Below are 18739 nucleotides of genomic sequence, written 5' to 3'. Positions count from 1 at the left end.
CGGTACCCCACTGTATATAGTCTTGCTATTGTTATTTTACTGCTGCTCTTTAATTACTTGTTACTTTTATCTTATTTTTTTGAAACTGCATTGTTGGTTAGGAGCTCGTAAGTAACCATTTCACTGTAAGGTCTACACCTGTTGTATTCGGCGCATGTGACTAATACAATTTGATTTGATAGTGTGTGGTGCAGGAATAATGACAAGCGAACCTGGGGAGCCTTGTGTTCACATTGTCCCCCAAAAAAGGGAACAGAACTCAGACCACCTCTCGAGATGGTCTCAGTTTGGTTCGCTTCAGGGGCTTTTGAGGGGTCTGAGTTCCTTTGGACTATTCACACTGCACACAAAAAATAAGCGAACCGTACGGAGTTCACAAAAATTGTCTGAAAGGAACTAAGTGTGAAAATACCCTGATACATCCCAAATGGGTAACTCGGGATCCGACACTGCAGCCTAGATTAGCAAATTGACATTTCCGAGATAACAAAAACGAGGCATGAGCCCCAATAATTTATGCTGCGTTCAAATGCTAGTTGGAACTAGGAAATGCAGAAATGTCCTACTTACTGATTCATTGAACGCAGCACATGTATAACTACAACCAGTTAGAAAGTCGAACATTTCCGAGTTTCCTAGTTCCGACTAGCACATCAACGCAGCATTATATATTGGTGCTGTCACTTAGTTTTTGAACTACTGCTTCAAATACAATCGACACGGTGGCAAAAGCATTGATCCACTCAGCATTAGTGGGATGTATTAAATGTAAAGTGTTAGTCCCATGTGTCATGAGCTGAAATAAAAGATCCCAGCAATGTTCCATACGCACAAAAAGCTTATGTCTCTAAAATGTTAGTGAGTATTTCTGTCTGTAATAAAGCCCTTTTTGTGGGGAAAAACTCATTCTGATTGGCTGGGCCTGGCCCACCCATGGCTGCACCCCTGCCCAGTCATGTGAAATCTATAGATTAGGGCCTAATGGAATTTATTTCAATTGACTGATTCTCTTAAATGAACTGTAACTCAGCAAAATCTTTGAAGTTGTGTTCATATTTTTGTTCAGTTTAAGGAATGGTTAAGAATGCATATGACATTGATAACACATACAAAGTGAGCCTTGAATGTATGTCTTTATTAACCAGAAAATAAGAAAAAAAAACTGCCCTCTTGCACTCCACAACCATACGGAGTACCAGTAACATTTTCCTATGAAATCTGTTTGTATCAAAGTGTATGAAAAACATTTAGCAATTTCAAGACCGCCGCAACACACAACTAAATTGTGACTGGCAAAAAGTTAAATGCAATTAAGTTCTCTCCAAAAATAAATGTAATACTGAGAGTACATAACACAGAACACTAGAGTGTCTTCCCAATATGAGAAATCACAGTATTTTGCTATAAGTACTTTTTGGTTTCCTGTACTTGGCAAAAGGGTACCAATTTCTGACATGTGGCAAGACAATGCGTTGTAATGACATAAAAATGAAATTAATGCTCAAATTTAAACAAGCAATCATTTGCTACAGAGTGATCCTCATAAACATTTCAAAAGATGCCATTCTCAATCCCATATATTTACACCTGATTCCATGACTAGAATACATCCCACACATATTCCCCCCTAAAAAATGAAAACAAAGGGGAGGAAAACTAGGAATTCAAATTTGTACATTTTGGCTCATATCAACAAGTCACCTCACAATACAGTAAAGGATAATTAATGTGGATTTACAAAGGACTTGAAGTCAAAGGAGGGTGAAGTGGATTAGTTTTGTCTCAGTAAGTGTGCTTGGACTGAAACCGCCATCCTGGAAATGTTTATTGTCCCTACCTACTCTAGCTCCCAAGACTGAATGGCTGAGACTACAGTAAACTTAGTTGACCCCTGAGTTCCTAATGTGAAACTAGTGTATGAAATACCTCTTTACAGTGTGTTTCTTAGTGCAAGCCAGCAAAATATGCTTGATTAAACAGAGGTATATTAAGATAGCACCCAAGCTGACAATGCTCCCCCGAACAGTTATTTAGCTGGCCAAATCACAAAAGCAGAATGGGAGGTGGTTTGCGCTATATTTTATAAACTACTTTTTTTTTTTAATAGAAAATATAAATATCCCTGAATGAAACAGATTCACAGCATTTCCTCTTGAAAAAGCTCCAGTGCTACTACCTTTAATGTTGCGATCAAGTGTCTTCAAGGTCTCCAGTTAGTCTCTCTCGCTAAGCCTCTCTTGCTAAGCCTTCATTCGCTGTCGTGATATGTCACCGTTCGTTTGCCACGGTTTCGGGTCTTGATACGCGTTCCACACGCTCCTCTCTGGAATTCTGCGTACGACTGATCACTGTCTGCCTCAGAGGGGTCCCTCCGGCGTTGTCGGGCGGCACCCTTGTCGCTGACCCTTGACCTCCTGTTGTGTTTTTTTCTCTTTGGACTGCTCTGGGACCCTGAGCTGGCAGAGGACTTTTCGTCCTCCTCGCTTTCAGAGGCAGAACTGTGGGCACTGCTGCTGCAGTGTTCCTTTCGCTTGCGTTTGTGTCGCTCCAAACGTCTCTTCCCCCTTGGGCACTCAACCTCCTTCTCCTCCTCTGACCCTTGGTGAGAAGAGGTGTCTTCCTGACTACTACAGTCCTCGGGTTCAGACTTGGATCTAGATTCCTTCTTGGGATACTTGTAGTTGGATCTTTTTGTTTCCCTCTCGTCCTCATCTTCGCAGTAGCTCTTAGCCTTGGGCATGCACCGTTTCTTTTCATAAGGGTTGTCTGAGGAGTCTGAGGTGTACTGTAAATGCGTTTTCTCTTGGAAGAGGACTGTTGTTTTGTAGTAGCTGGGGAAGCTTTTCGGTTGCGTCGATGTCCTTTATCTGAAACAGCATTGCTATTCCCATTCTTACAACTGCCTTGCATCTCAGAGTTCAAGTCCTCCTCAGAGTCTTCATTGATGTATTTCTTTTTTGGTTGGGCTCGAAGGCAAGGCCGCCTGCTAGGGCTATGCTTCTCCTTCCCATCAGATTCTTCCTCTGAGGAAGCATGCAGTTTTCTCCTTGCTCTCCTGTTGGGTACAACTTCCTCCTCGCTCTCTGAAACAGAGTCATTGTGACTCTGTCTTTTGGGTTTGTTGTTGTTTCGCAACTGACGTTTATTGGATTCTCCCTTAGATTCATTATCTGAGTGGTTGCTGTCTTCTTCCTCCTCCTCCTCTTCAGACCTCACTCTTTTTTTGCGTGAGCTTGATCTCTTTGGAGTGTCACTGAGTTCCTCTGATTCAGGGACATCCTGTTTGTGGGTTGAGGCAGATGTTTGTTCTTGGCTTTTTGAATGTAATTTACTATTTTTCTCAGAGCCTTCAGCATGTTCTTTCTCCACCTTTCTCCCGTTTTGGTGAGGGTGCTTTTGAGCATAGTGTTCTCGGTATTCCTCGTCAGAGCTTGCCAGAGATTTGGGCTGTCTCTTTCTGGAGCCAGTCTTCTCTTCCGCCATATAACTGGTAATGCAAGTTCTAATTTTGCTCACTGCAGCGGTTGTCAAGCTTCTGGAGGACTGAGACCTAACAGCTTCTTCCTCTATTTCTTCCTCTTCTTCACCATCAGAGCTCTCCTCCTCCTCCTCCTCAGAAGTACTGTCATGTTTTGTGCTGTGCCCATTTACATGAGACATATCATCTGAAATAGAGATAAATACAAACATTAACACTACAGCAACACATGACTGAACTTGGAGAAGGCAGAGAAAGTAGCCATGACTGAAAGCATCTACAGTATGCCTGTAGCTCTTACCCTTACCACCCGTCTCTGCAGCTTGTCTGGTCGTTTTGCGGCTGCTGGAGTTCTTACTCTCTCCATTCTGATGGCAACGAGAGGATGAAGCTTCACTCTCAATACTGTCCTCATTGTTCTCCCAATCACCCAATGAATCCTTGTCTTTTTTAGAACCTAGGGGAAAGAAAGTGTATGTTACCCAACAGTGTTAAACGTTTTTTCAATGAACGCCCCCTTTTGTGGCTCTGGTACAGTAGATCCATGATCAATAAAAGTTGATTCAAACCAGTCTAAGCTGACTGTGTGCTCACACTGTGCTGATGACTGCTCCTCTGATTCAGAGCTGCTCTGGATCACGGCAATGCGTTTGCTGACTCGGGTCGCATGGTGGCTGCTATTCCTCCTATGTTTATCCTCTTCCTCAGAGGCTGAACCATAGTTTTCCTCAGAGGCTTCCAGAAGCTTCATCTTGTTGACGGCCGCCCTGGCAGTCTTCCTTTTCATTGTCCTGCGGCCAACATTCTCCTCCTCATCCTCCTCCCTGTAAGTGTCTGTACCCTGGGATGGTGATCTCTCAGATTCGCTGCTTAGCCGCCTCTCTCGCCCAGATTTTCTGCTGTGACCATTCATCTGGGCACCCCTCTCTAGATACACACAGAGCAGCAACAACATTTTAAGTGGCTAATAATCATAATAACTAAAAAAAGATCTGCTCCTACGGGCAGTTCAGACCTTTAACCATAAGGGCAGTTGTCTGTCTATTTTTCATAATTTGTAAGGGCATTTGCCTGACCACTCCCTGCTCTAGTTACCTCTCCTTTTCCCTGCTCTATGGTGTGATGGTGTTTACCTGGCTGTTTGGTGCATTTCCTATGGGCAACAGCATTGTTCCTGGTCAGCCTGGTGCTCCTGCTGCTGGTCCTGCTTGGGAATCGACGAGACAAAGAGTTGGACAACTTCCCGCCATCCTCACTCTCCTCCCCCTCATTGGAGGACTCTTCCTCGCTCTCGGCAACTGAAATAAAACGTCAAAAACAGGGATTTTATTAGAGGGACAGAGACTAAGGGATGTCTTGCAAACTGCCTTCTACCAGATTTATGTGAAATCCTAACTTTTTTTCTTCTTTGCCCCCTTGTTCCTGGTGACTCTTCTGGTTCCCCTGGTCTCTCTGCTGTGATGGTGCCGTGAGGACCCCAGGCGTTTCTCCTCTTCAGAGTCACTCATAGATAACTCACTCTCAATCTCAGAGTCTGACCCTGAGGAGGCTTCAGAAGAGCTGTGGCCTGAGCTGTCACTACTGTGGCTCCTTCTCCTGGTTCTCTCAGGAGCAGACACTTTGGCTGAGGTAGATTTGGTCGTTGACGCCGCTTCCACTTTTTCGTGTGTTTTTAGAGCAGCCCTCTTTTGGCTGAAGGGAAAGAACAATATCATTAGTAGTGCTGTAGGTCCTGTGGACCACACAAGTACATTTCCTTAAGCCCAATGAGGTCTGTGGGCAGTAGAAGTGAGGTCTACCTTGTGGTGTTAGTGCTGGGTACAGCAGACTCGTGGTGCTGAAGCTTCTTCCGGAACCTCTGGCTGCGGCGGAGCTTCTCGCTGCTCTTGACAGAAGTTTTGTATTGCGATATGATTGTTCTGATTCGCTCTTCGAAGAATGCAGAAAGCCGCAAAGTCATACTGTAGATCTGGGGACAGAGGAGATAAAAATATGTAGAGCACAGCAACTTGGCATCAGGTCCTAGTCCCTACATTGATGACAATCCAGAACCTGACCAATGTCAAATCAACTCAATATAAGATTGCTGAATTTCTTACACTGGAATCGCTTGTATGGTTTGGAAATGCAAGAGCGGAAATACCTTTGAGCGTTTGTTTGGCGTGAAGGCTTTAGCGTTGGCAAATATCAGACGTATGTCTTTGCAGAGCTCCATGGGGTTTTCATAGCGGTCCTCCTCAAGGGTCCCCTTCACAGTCCCAAAGTCCATGGGAGTGTCAATGATGCTAAGGTAGTCCTGCAAACAGACATGAGCCACATTAGATCAACAGTTGTCAAAGCCAGAGTCATTATTACAGTAGAACTCTGTGTTCTCTTACTGGGTAGGAGGTAGGATCCACAGGCTTTCTGAAGGGCTCGGAGTCCTCACACTCAAAGACATAGTTCATCAGGCGCTTGCACTGCCCCTTCCAGGAGTCCTGGTCAGGTACCTTCTCCACAGAGCGCTGGGAGCAGACTCATACATAAGATATAAGACAACATCCCAGCCACTTCCCTACATTTTCATTGCTGATTTTAAGACAAAGATGTTCTGGTTTTTACATCATCATTCATTACTTACCTGGCGCAGTCTGTGTCCAGAAGAGGGGCCTGGTGCCTCTTCCAGGTCCTGGGAAAGACATTCAAATCAATATCAGTTCAACCCAAAAGTTACACAGCAAGGTTTGAATGATTTCATGATCAAACCTGATTTACCTCGTCATCCGTATAGTCCATGTCTTCAATAGCACTGTAGATCTCCATAATATCTGTACAGCTAGGTCGACTGAGGAAATAAAAAAAATCAACATAAGTTGTTAAATACAGATACATTTATCTGTGTAAGTTAAAGCTCAATAACACTTGGCCAACTCACTTGATAAATTTTAGCAGGACATCTGTGATAAGTTTTGCTGAATGGGCTATCTTGCTCCTTGGCTCATTGAAGGTCCGGGCGTTGTGCACAATGTATCTGGCATCCCAAACTAAAGAGGACAGTCGCCTGTAGAACCTATTTATAAGTCTCAGTCTGATGGTGCTCAGGTCTGTAGGGAAGGCTATCACCGTGCAGTAGGTTGGGTACTGAACTATGTCCACCGGGCCAGAAAATGGGGCTACAATATCTGTAAATAAAAAAAACAAAAAAAACAGAAGTACTGTGAATTTGAAATTCAAAACCTCACTAGCCCATCTAGGAATGGTATACAATCCGAGGTCTGCTGAGGAGGAAATAGTACCAAAATGCAGTGGTGAGGTGAGTGTTCTTACCGACGGTGATGAGTTGCTCAATGCCTGCTATGATGCGTTCACACTCGTTGTCTCTACTCCTCTCACCCCACTCTCCTGTCTGGGGTTTATACATGACCTCTCTCATCTCCTCTGCTGTCACTGGAACCCCTCCACCTACACACTCAGGTTGCTGGGCTGAAGAGCACAGACACACACCATTGTTACCATACAGTACTCCTGTCCTAGAATGAAACATTTCCAACAACAGAGTCTGTTAAATTACCATCCTCTGGAATAGCTTCCACATCCCAAGGACTTAGCTTCTCCGTTTCTCCATTGTCCCATCTGGCAACAAAGCAAAACCAAGCAGGTTAGAAGCATGCAATCCACCGCAGAAGGCATCAACCGTTGGGAGACCATTTTGACTGGTTTCCAACAACGCAGACCCAATCATACATTCTCACCTGACTTTGAAGCACTGGAAATGACTGTCCGGATATTCAAGCTGATATGGCTCCTGACAAACAATGATCCCAAACCACCAGGCATCATCTATTACAGACCGGAATCTGTCATCTGCAGTGAGGAATACTACCATTTTAGATGGGGGAAATGCAGAACATATTGCTTCGAAATGTTGACCCATTCATCTCACGCATTACTGTACCTTGAGTAGTTAACTTACTTGGCTGCCAGACTCTACTGCGTGCTTCGTCATAACTCTGCCGAAGCACGAGGAAGTCAATCACATCCGGCATGTCATGGTACCTGAGGGGAGGCGTACAGAAGTCCAAAGTTACCAAATGTCTCTGGTAATGTCTGTAAAAACGTACATGTATCTTCAATGTTAGACACTTTGAAGTGGTTGCATCATTTACTTGACATAAAATGATTTGTCTGTGATTTTGCCCGTGCCATGGTCAATGAGCGTCAGTTTCAGGCGGCACAGTGTCGGAGGGCATACTTCATACTTGATCCCAGTTATTTTAACAAACTCTTGGTCCTGTAGCGAGAAGGAGAATTTCAAGTTACTCTTCAACAATGTCCTTTCAGACACTGGCCCTCTCAACACACTAACCCATTTTCTACTGCATCGGCAGAAGACAGATTTATCTGTTTCCTAGTTTGGAGCAGAGTGGATATGATGTTCTTACCCTCAGCTCCATCTTCCTCCAAGGCTGTTTCTCCATGTTAATGGGGTACAGGTTGTTCCTGTTCACTGCCTCCACATACGCCTCGTGACCCTGGCGGAAATAGATTACCTGAGGGAGAGAGGGTAACATTAATTAGACCAGAGGGGGCTGGTGGGGGGAGCTATAGGAAGACAGGCTCATTGAAATGGCTGGAATGTAATTAATGGAACGGGGTCAAAATTGGTTTCCATATGTTTGATACCGTTCCATTTAATCCATACCTATAGCTCCTCCCACCAGCCTCCTGATTTCAACCCCAAAGATGCACACAACAACAGTAGGGAAGCCATATGGTCTAGACAGTCACGTACCTCATCACCCATCTGGGGAACAAAGGGAGACTTCCTGGGAACGACATCAGTGATCCACGTTGAGGGTCTGAACTCGTTGGACACTTCTCTGTTCATCGACGGCCTGGCTTTAGGCCGCTGTGATACACATGTACAATTACATAAGATTGATTTAATATTCAATATGGAAGTGAAACTACTTTTTGTCATACGAGAGCAGGATACAAGCATTGACAAACAAAATATGCAGGTTAGTACAGTGGCTAACCTTGGGCATCTTGCTTTTGGGCTTCTTGGATTTCTGCTTGCTAGTCTGAGGAGGTCGTTCTTCCTCGTCACTTTGCTGCTTCTCCTCTTCCTCCTCATTATCTTCCTCCGAGCTGCTAAGCTGGCGGCGAACTCGTTTCCGTGATGACACGGGAGTGGAGGGCTGCAGGTTAATCCCAGCGTCTGCTGTCCAGTCAGAGTACTCACTGGATGAGTGGCTGTCATGGGCAACATAAGTTATGTTCACATTAAGCCAAGCGAAATGACAATATGACATACGCCATGTACCCCTTTGCAAGGAATCAAGAGAAGCAAAGAGCTTATCTGTACCTTGAACTGTCACTTTTCCATTCCTCTTCCTCATTGGATGAATCCAGTTCACTGCCCTCCATCTCATGGTCCTAGAGGTGGGGAAGGAGATTGCAAGATTGACCTCTTTCACCAATATTCCAAATAGCTTGTTATTCTTTAATGGACATGTCAAAAGCATATTTCTTATCACACAGGTTTGTAGAATATACCTCAGATGTTGCAGTTTCCTCTCCCTCCTCACAGGAGAACTCAATGAATTCTTCCACAATCCCATCTTTGCTCTGCTGGAAGACTTTTTGCTTTTTGCGGGACTGTGCACGTTTGATGCAAGGCACCTCATCTTCAGAATCATCCTGAGGCAGAAGCAAAGCAGAAATTATGTCAGTATGACGTCAGTATCATTTTAAAATCCCTGTGGTCAGTCATGATCCCGTGTGGCTCAGTTGGTAGAGCATGGCGCTTGCAACGCCAGGGTTGTGGGTTCATTCCCCACGGGGGGGACCAGGATGAATATGTATGAACTTTCCAATTTGTAAGTCGCTCTGGATAAGAGCGTCTGCTAAATGACTTAAAATGTAAAATGTAGATGATCTTTAAATTAATAAATATGTCTACTTACTCTACAACTGCCGTATGTCACACGTCGTTTCTTTGCATTGTATATGGCAATCTCCTCCTCTCCTTTTGTAATTCGGAAGTCATCCTGGCAACTACAAGATCATTTACACATTTAATTTCAACTTGCATTTCAGGAATAATGTTCCGGAGATTAACCATTTAGGAGTAGACTTGTTTATAAATGACATCCTTTTGTCTTATAACAAACTATACAGATGATCTCCCCCCGTTGTTTGAGGAATGTCTGTCTCACCTGTACCCGCTGGATGAAAGCTCGGGTACCACCACTCTGCGTCTCCAGGCCTGCAGGTCCCTCTCCGTGGCCATCTGGCTACGAGGGGCATTCTGGTGCATCTGTCTCACCCCCTCCACCTGCCCACTGCGCCGCAGACCCACGTTAGGGGACGACTGCACCTCAGCTGCACCTCGCTCATTCACTGATGCTGGGTACAGAGAGGAGGGAAGACAACATGACTACTTGTCTAGGACCCAATCATTAATTTAACCATAACAGATGAGAGGGTATTTTCCATTTCCAATGGAGTCCTTAATCATCAACATGTAGGAATGTGAAGTATTTGAGCATGCCCAAGAGCAATGGTAGTTTATGGAAAGGAAAAGAGAGCTAGGAACATTATCTTGGTACCTCTACGTGGGGTGCTGGGGGCTGGGAATGCTGGGGCCTGTTCTGGGGCCTGTGTCCCTGGTCTGCTCTGCCTGTCCTGCTGCTCCTGCAGCTGCCTGATGGCGTCGTCCAGAACGCTGCGTCTGGCCGTGGCCTCCTCGTGGTCCGTGGTCAGCTGACTGATCACCTGCTCCATCACCTCGCCATCACCTGAGTTGGACAACATGGACACAGTGTGATGGAGGGGCAAGGGTATTAAGTAACACCCATTTACTCACTCAAACAGATTAACCCACCCATCCACAAACTCTCGGGGGAAACAGCTGGTAGTTGCACTGGTCATACAAAACCCACCCATCCACACAAACACACATGCCCAACTGCTCTTTCAATGTTGTTGTACTGGTCCAATAAACACCAGGATCATACTGCCTTACAACTGCCTCAAATGCTGTATAAATAGTCAAATTAACTCAAAGATATGGTCAAAGCAGGAAGACTGAGATAGTCAAGTAATGAGGTAGTTAACATACTTGTGGCGACATATCCCAGCTGAGGCACCAGGTGTTCGTCTGCAATGTTCTCCCTCCCGGGGACCAGCCGCTGGTATCTGGGTGGGTGGGGGTTCCCATCCACATCCACCAGGAAGGGAGGGGGCATGAGGTGGGGTGCCTGCTGGGTCTGCTCGTCCAACACAAAGCCGTTGGCGTCACGGATCAGAGGCCGATAGTCGGTGTGGAAAAACACCTGATCTGGAAGCTGGACAAAGACAGACAGGCAGTCAATCTCACTGGGATGTCATCTCCAACCATTGAATAGAGGACTCTTTCTTATACATAGATGTAGTAGGAGCTGCATCCTTACCTTCTCATATGGCTTGGAGCTCCCAAAGCCGAATATGACCAGATGGCCGTGGGAGTCTGTGCAGGCAAAGCGCTGGCCGTCGGGAGTGAACTTGCAGTCAAAAACAGCACCATGACCCTGGCCCTCAATCTGTAGGGCAGACAGAGCAACCAAGATGGAGTTAGTCATAGTTGGAGAGAATGGATGTTACTGTTAAGTCTTCTGTGGTGCGTGGCTCCTCCTCACCATGTTGAAGTAGTGCTGTGTCTTTGTGCCCCGGACGATGTCCCAGATGAAGACGTTTCCGTCGTGGCCAGCAGACAGCATGATCCTGGGATCTGAGGGGTGGGGCTCCAGGACAAACACCTCAGCCTCATGGCCCTGTACAGAGCATCACACAGCTGTCAGGTCAACTCACTGTCTGATGGTATTTAGCTATTTTACCAAGTCATTGACCAAAAATATTTGAGGAACTGTTCCTGAAAAGCATGCTTACAGCAACAAGGGAAAAAAACTGTAGAACTATTATGTCTTCTTGACCAAGGAATCTAGGACTATACTTCAACTATTCTTCATATACAAATACAGTGCATTCGGAAGTATTCAGACCTCTTCACTTTTTCCACATTTTGTTACATGCAGCCTTATTCTAAAATAGACTGAATAATCCCCCCCCCCTCAATCTACACACAATACCCCATAATGACAAAGCTAAAACAGGTTTTTAGAAATATCTGCAAATGTATTAAAAATAAACTGAAATATCACATTTACATAAGTATTCAAACCCTTTACTCAGTACTTTGTTGAGCGCACTACAAACTTGGCACACCTGTATTTGGGAAGTTTCTGCCACATTTCTCTGCAGATCCTCTCAAGCGCTATCAGGTTGGATGGGGAGCGTCGCTGCACAGCTATTTTCAGGTCTCTCCAGAGATGTTTGATCGGGTTCAAGTCCGGGCCACTCAAAGACTTGTCCTGAAGCCATTCCTGCATTGTCTTGGCTGTGTGCTTAGGGACATTGTCCTGTTGGAAGGTGAAACTTAGCCCCAGTCTGAGGTCCTGAGCGGGTTTTCATCAAGATTCTCTCTGTGCTTTGCTCCGTTCATATTTCCTTCGATCCCGACTAGTCTCCCAGTCCCTGCCACAGACCAGAGAATCATGTTTTGGCAAACTCAAAGCGGGCTGTCATGTGACTTTTACTGAGGAGTGGCTTCCATCTGGTCTTCTACTATAAAGGCCTGATTGGTGGAGTACTGCAGAGATTGTTGTCCTTCTGGAATGTCCATCTCCACAGAGTAACTCTGTAGCTCTGTCAAAGTGACCATTGGGTTCTTGGTCACCTCCCTGACCAAGGCCCTTCTCTCCCGATTGGTCAGTTTGGCCGAGCGGCCAGCTCTAGGAAGATTCTTGGTGGTTCCAAACTTCTTCCATTTAAGAATGATGGAGGCCAATTTATTCTTGGGGACCTTCAATGCTGCAGAAATGTTTTGGTACCCTTCCCCAGATCTGTGCCTCGACACAATCCTGTCTCAGAGCTCTACGGACAATTCCTTCGACCACATGGCTTGGTTTTTGCTCTGACATGCACTGTCAACTGTGGGACCTTTATATAGACAGGTGTGTGCCTTTCCAAATAATGTCCAATCAATTGAATTTACCACAGGTGGTCTCCAATCAAGTTTTCCAAACATCTCAAGGATGATCAATGAAAACAGGATGTACCTGAGCTCAATTTCGAGTCTCATAGCAAAGGGTCTGAATACTTATGTACATACGGTATCTGTTTTTAATAAAGTTGCAAAAAAAATCTAAAAACCTGTTTTCTCCTTGTCATTATGGGGTATTGTGTGTAGATTGAGGGAAAAAAGACTTAATACATTTTACAATAAGACCGTAATGTAACAAAATGTGGAAAAAGTGAAGGGGCCTGAATACTTTCCGAATGCACTGCAGTTGAAGGATGGAAATCTACACTAATAGTAGTTACAGATACAAAATGTCCTCAGTTATCTTTGTGAAACAGAATGTTCACGAAAATGGAATGTAAGACAATGTGGTTACTCCTACTTTAAGGATATGTAGCAGCTGGCCCGTGTAGGAGTTCCACACTTTTAGGATATGGTTGTTGACGGCTGTGATTACTGAGTTGTCATGGCGATCCCACGCTACCATGGTGACCTTGGGCTTGAAAAAGCTTTCCTCATTGGTCGTGTGTTCCGAGCTGATGAGAAAATCGATATGAAAGGAGGAAAACATAGATACAAGCATGTGTAGGTGTATGTAATGGTGCCGACAAGCTGTTCATTCCTTACCCTGGTAGAGTGGCGTTCATATTGAGAAGAAGGCTCCTCCACTGCTGACGCTGAGTCAGCCTCCAGATGCGTGCTGTGCCATCTCGACTGCCACTCACAAACCTACGAGACGAGGCAAATCAAGACAATGAACTCTAGACCAGTGGTACAAGGGTCCCTGGGGGTACTTGGCTTATGCACAAGAGGTACTTGATTATACTCATGAGACCATAGGCTTACTGGTAAAATGCAAATGAGGGGGTACTTCAGGGGTACTCCAGGCAGAGCAAAACTCAGTTAGTGATACAGTGACCAAAAACGGTTGGGAACCACTGCTCTAGACAATCCTCATGATGCCTTATGTTATAAAGTAAAAAACCGTTGGGCTAAGGTGAGTGCTTCAACTAATCACATTGATCATACCTTTCTCCTGAGTGGCAAAATTGGATGCTGTCGACCTTGTCCTAAAAATGAGAACATATATTGACAACAATGATTAGAATATTACATCAACGTTTTTTGTATTTATTGTAAATTAAAGCTCGGATGGATTTAATGATTGTTTTAGGAACTCGTTATTTTCTTGTGTTCAGCTTTTTGCTGCTATGTGATGGTTTATCTTCAAGGGATCTTACCGTGTGTTCATGAAGCTCTGATATTTTTTCAGGGTTCCCACCTCCCAGGTAATATATTCTGATGACATCATCAGTACTTCCCGTCGCTAAGAACATGCCACCTAAAATGTTTTATAAAACACAAAAACTACTATAACTGTATCCCAATTTGGTTCATAGCCTCTCTATACCCATGTTAGAGTAGCTTATACTTGTAACAGTTGGCGAGGTAAAAAGCTGGATCAATACATCGGTTGAAAATCGTATCAGCTATGGTGAGTGTAATAGGTACCCTATGATGAATTTGTAGGAATGTATTTAAAGATCCAAAGCATTCTTTTACACAAAACTTCTATCTTGACATCATTACCTGGACTGAATGATGAGCACACCATCTGAACTCCCGGCCTGGGTCGCTCTGTAAACTTCTGCGGGCGATCACTTTACAACCAGAGTGTAAATGTTTCAGACTTATGATGTAATTTTCAGGATGCAATTATTATCTTGATCAAATTACCAGCAATTGAAACTCACCTGAAATTGATGTTATTGACATCCCACTGCCAAAAGCAGATTGTTGCATCAGTTCCAGTGGACACCAGGTATCTCTTTGAGCCCTTGGCAAATGGTGAGAACTGAGGACAGATGTAATTCACCCAGTTAAATGATGTTCCAGATAGACAGACTTATGCACCCACATCTATACTGAGAGCAACACACTAGTGGTCCAATGTGAGCTTCTGAAGCAAACCAGGTTTAGTATTTGTATTTATTATGGATCCCCGTTCAGCTACTCTTCCTGGGGTCCAACAAAATTAAGGCAGTTTTAAATGTTTTAAACATTACATTCACAACAGATTTCACAACATTATGTACAAAATGGGATAAAAAGAGATGTGTGCAGTTATCACATTATACTGTTGCATGTTTTCTACATTTGCAAAACTGTGGACAGCATTAGCTGACATACTATTTCCCCGGCTAACATTAGTCAGATAAAAACATAATAAGGGTGTTGGAGGAAGATAGAAGCTCCTACCTGTAGGGAGGTAATGGATCCACTGTGCCCCTGTAGGACAGCCATAGGGGCACAGGTACGAAGGCACCACACTCGGATGGTTTTGTCACAGCTGCCAGCTGCCATCAAGGTATTCTCAAAGCTGACAGCCAGGTCTGAGATCTCAGCAGAATGTCCTCTCAGGGTGGAGTGAAGCCTCCCGTCAAACGAAGACCATATTTTCACCAAGCAGTCATCCGAGCCCTTGAAAGTAGGTTTGATAAGGTAGATAAAGTGATGAGCCTAAAATGATTTCCCCCAAGAACTTGATCTTTATGATGACTCACAGTGAAAATCCTGAGACCGGTTCGATCAAAAGCGATGCAGTAGACTGCAGACAGATGACCCAGAATCCTCCTGTGCATCCGCATGTGCTGATAGTTGCTCACAGGGTTCACAGTGCTGAACCGTTGAGTACCGGTTAGCTCCCTTCCTCTGTACACCTCCACTGTGAAGGACAAAACACTATGATTTAGAGTCCAAACATGATAATAACAGAATCATGTTAACAGAAAACAAAAACACATGTGTAGAGTTATAAGCACACATTGAATTTACAGTACCGGCATAAATAGAAAATAATAATGTGTGAACCTGTCAATCCTGTGTCAGAGAATACTAACCTAGATTTGGAGGATCCCTGCAGGTCAAATGCATCTCTGGTGGTCTCCCTCTGTGCAGGGTAGCAAATGATGAGCCTTTCCTCCGAACATTGCCGTAATCTGGAAGAGGTGGAAAGAAGGCAATTTAATAATTAAATTTTACAATTCGATTCCAGAAAGAATAGTTGCTGATGTATACATTTAGAATTCACGCTCAAACAAGACACATATAAAGTTGAACACCTTTTGATGTTCTGAGTAAGGACTGCCTCCCGGTTCCCAGTAGGGAATGTACGCCTGGAACACATGGCACCTCTTTGTCCAGAATCGGCCCAATCTGCTTACAGATCTGCAGCAAATGGTCAGGTGCAATGTGTCTGTTGGATGCAACCTATGGGATCAAACATAGTGTTGATGAGCAGAATGACTCATCCAGCTTTCATTGTTACAAGTTAAACCACTATCTATACTTTGTTCCTCAAGCCATCACAACATTTGTAGGTTGGGTAGCAGTCGAAAGGTTGCTGGTTCGAATCCCAGAGCAGACTAGGTGACAAATCTGTTGTTGTGCCCTTGAGCAAGGCACTTAACCCTAATTGCTCTTGTAAATCGCTCTGGCACATCTGATAAATGACTAAAATGTTAAAAATGTAAACAATGATAACACAAGGAATCACAAAACTACAGTACTGCAACCACATTGATCTAAATAATAAATAGACAGTCTTTATGTCTAATATTTCAGTACACTGTCAGCCAGTGGCACTGTAAGAAAATATAATTTCTTAATTTTTCTAGGGGCAAAAAAACATAACTGACATAATTTGGGTTCTTCATGTACACCTGATCTCGTTCCACCAGTGTGCTACATTCCTTGTGGGCAGAACGTTTTATGTAAAACACATTCATCAACGGACGAATCACAACACAGGTCACAAGGAAAATAACGCAACGACAGCCTTTCTAGGGCGTGGATTGGTCAACAGTGGTGTCCTGACGTAGCCAGAACCACAAGAGTCCCCACCCTATCTGCAGTACAACAGATATATTTATAAATGCTCTATCAATTTTGTTTCTATACTACAGTGTCAAGCTTTCGACACATACGAAAATACGTAATCCTACATACCGGTAAAAGTTAAAATCTGGTTATTATGCAACAACAATGTAACAACGATTAAATCTGATTGAACAAAGAGTAAATGGCCCAAGCATGGATACACAACGTGGTTGTCATTCAACAATAACATACATTCGACAATGAGTTTACATCTATTGATTATAGACTTACCAAATATTCGTAAGATCTTGGATGTTCATGTCCTTGCCAGTCTAATCTGCAGGGTAAAAGCTATCCAAAATGGTGCGCATTAGTGTAAATCACAACACTGAAGATGCTAGAAACACTGCCAGAAATTAAGTTAGTAAAAACGTGCGATGTCAAACGAGTGAGGCGGTCAGAGAAGCATTAAAAGTCGTGAGTGAGACAAGTTCTACGTTCCAGTCCAATCGGGATCGCTAGCTACATACATCGACTGCAGAACGCCGCTGCTGCCGGAATACACACCTGATATTCTTCTAGTTCGCTCGCTAGAACCTGCAATTGATTAAAAAGGTGTTTCGAATGTGCTGCTTTCATTTACTATTCGCCAACAATTTTGAATAGTAAGAAATTATGTCAATAAGGCACGCCAATTTACCTCAGCCGCTCTCCGACATGGACCCGTTGTCAGAAAACGTGAAATTAGGTAATATAGCTCTGTAAGTGAATAGCAGACAATGGTACCACAATTGGATATCAATTAAATCAAGCTTTATCTATAATTTAAGCAATTAATTAGGCAACTATATGCGCCTTACCCGATTCAAGGAGCGAAATATTCCGACTGTTGGCCATTGAATCAGCCGTGATTTGGTTGGTGTACAATTGTAAACTAACTTTATGACTAGTGAGAGTATGATATATTTATTTAATTTCGGTTACACTGCTCTGACCCCCTCCACGGTTGCTCCCGCTTTCTAATCAGCCTGTTTTCAGTCGCCATTGGAAGGATGAGGCCTCAGCAATACTAGTTACTTCCGCCACAGCAGAGGAAATAGGGGGTGGGGAACAACTCTTACATTTTTGTTCGACTACAACAAAGACAAAGCGAAGCTCGGCCGCTAATTGCACTGATATTATCTTTAAATACATAAGAAAGCTTTGGATCAATGTAAATAAAAAAGCTATTTCTATATGCGGAATTATAGTTTAAAGACCGCATTGTTGTCTTTTCTTCGACAAGGTCGTGTCTTGTTGATGACGTCACATGTGTTAGCGAGACAAATCTGTCACGTTTTATTATCCTTTATTTTACTCTGTGCGATTTGTCTTTAGTGCACTTCGCTTCACTACTTAGGCTTTGTTTCAATAACTCAACTGAATAAAGAAAAACATCCCTGTGTGGTGTATAGACAAATGGGCCATGCAATGCTGACGAGAACAATGCATTATTAGCCTGTGCAGTGCAGGCTTCAATTGCATTGACAAATTGGCGAAATACTGTAGTTCTGACAATTACTATATATTTTTTTACATTTGTCTGGAGATATGACATGATAGACCCGCTTTTCTTACATCATGTAAATACAGTATATTGTTCTCTAGTCTCGGATGTGGTGTCTGTCTATCCCAGCCTGCACTCGCATTTGAGGGGTCTTGACTAGATGGGATAATCCGCTGTCAGAAGTGACTTCGTAGCAGGTCAGGAGAATTAATGTTGCAAACGTAGCAGTTTAGGATAATTAGGTTAAGGTTAGTTAAAACACAAAAATGATCCCGATACTATTCGAATATGCAAGTTTTGATGTCACTGACATTACCCATTTCAGGCGATGTATTTATGGTACAACAAATTCTATTTATTCAATAAGAAAGTCATAGAAAAAACACTATGCAACAGATAAAGTTTAATAAGTATGTATAACAGAGTAGTTATTTACAAAATATCTTAAGGGATAGTTATGTTATTAATAGTTAACTCATTGGTTTAAAATAGTGCAGGTGTCTTTTCTTGAGCGGACCGTAGCCAGAACATAATTATAAATAGAATTGATGCAAGCAGCCTAATGGATCACTGTAGGCTATTCGAATGTATTAAATAAACTCAACGGGGCGAATTTGGTCCGCCAGTTGACGACCCCTGAAATAGTGCGATTGTCATGCAGCTGCTGGTCGAATAACCTACTGAGTTGGTGTATGGCTGCACTCAATAGAATTGCAGACATATGCTCAATATT

The 18739-nt window shown here is 43.6% G+C and overlaps 1 protein-coding gene across 1 annotated transcript; it reads right to left on the bottom strand.

Annotated features, from left to right (window-relative positions):
- Nucleotides 1-1114: 1114 nt before the first annotated feature.
- LOC139548116 (bromodomain and WD repeat-containing protein 3-like) lies at nt 1115-17667 on the bottom strand. Its single transcript, XM_071357493.1, is given in 42 exon segments — nt 1115-2788; nt 2791-3665; nt 3786-3935; nt 4073-4405; nt 4612-4776; nt 4875-5170; nt 5278-5447; nt 5622-5774; nt 5857-5982; nt 6099-6146; nt 6233-6302; nt 6393-6639; nt 6785-6940; nt 7029-7090; nt 7210-7321; nt 7431-7513; nt 7624-7748; nt 7900-8007; nt 8250-8366; nt 8497-8713; nt 8826-8896; nt 9017-9160; nt 9427-9517; nt 9679-9868; nt 10072-10260; nt 10584-10809; nt 10915-11043; nt 11140-11274; nt 12964-13117; nt 13209-13310; nt 13611-13651; nt 13823-13923; nt 14172-14242; nt 14336-14436; nt 14841-15062; nt 15146-15306; nt 15482-15580; nt 15704-15851; nt 16752-16811; nt 17028-17057; nt 17161-17219; nt 17321-17667. Coding segments are annotated over 42 exon segments (6714 nt in total). The 5' UTR covers nt 17358-17667; the 3' UTR covers nt 1115-2248.
- Nucleotides 17668-18739: the final 1072 nt, after the last annotated feature.

The sequence above is a fragment of the Salvelinus alpinus genome, chromosome 21, assembly GCF_045679555.1.
Source record: "Salvelinus alpinus chromosome 21, SLU_Salpinus.1, whole genome shotgun sequence".
In the NCBI taxonomy this organism is placed as follows: domain Eukaryota; kingdom Metazoa; phylum Chordata; class Actinopteri; order Salmoniformes; family Salmonidae; genus Salvelinus; species Salvelinus alpinus.
Note: the sequence above shows the minus strand (reverse complement) of the source record. Positions and strands in the feature narration are given on the sequence as shown.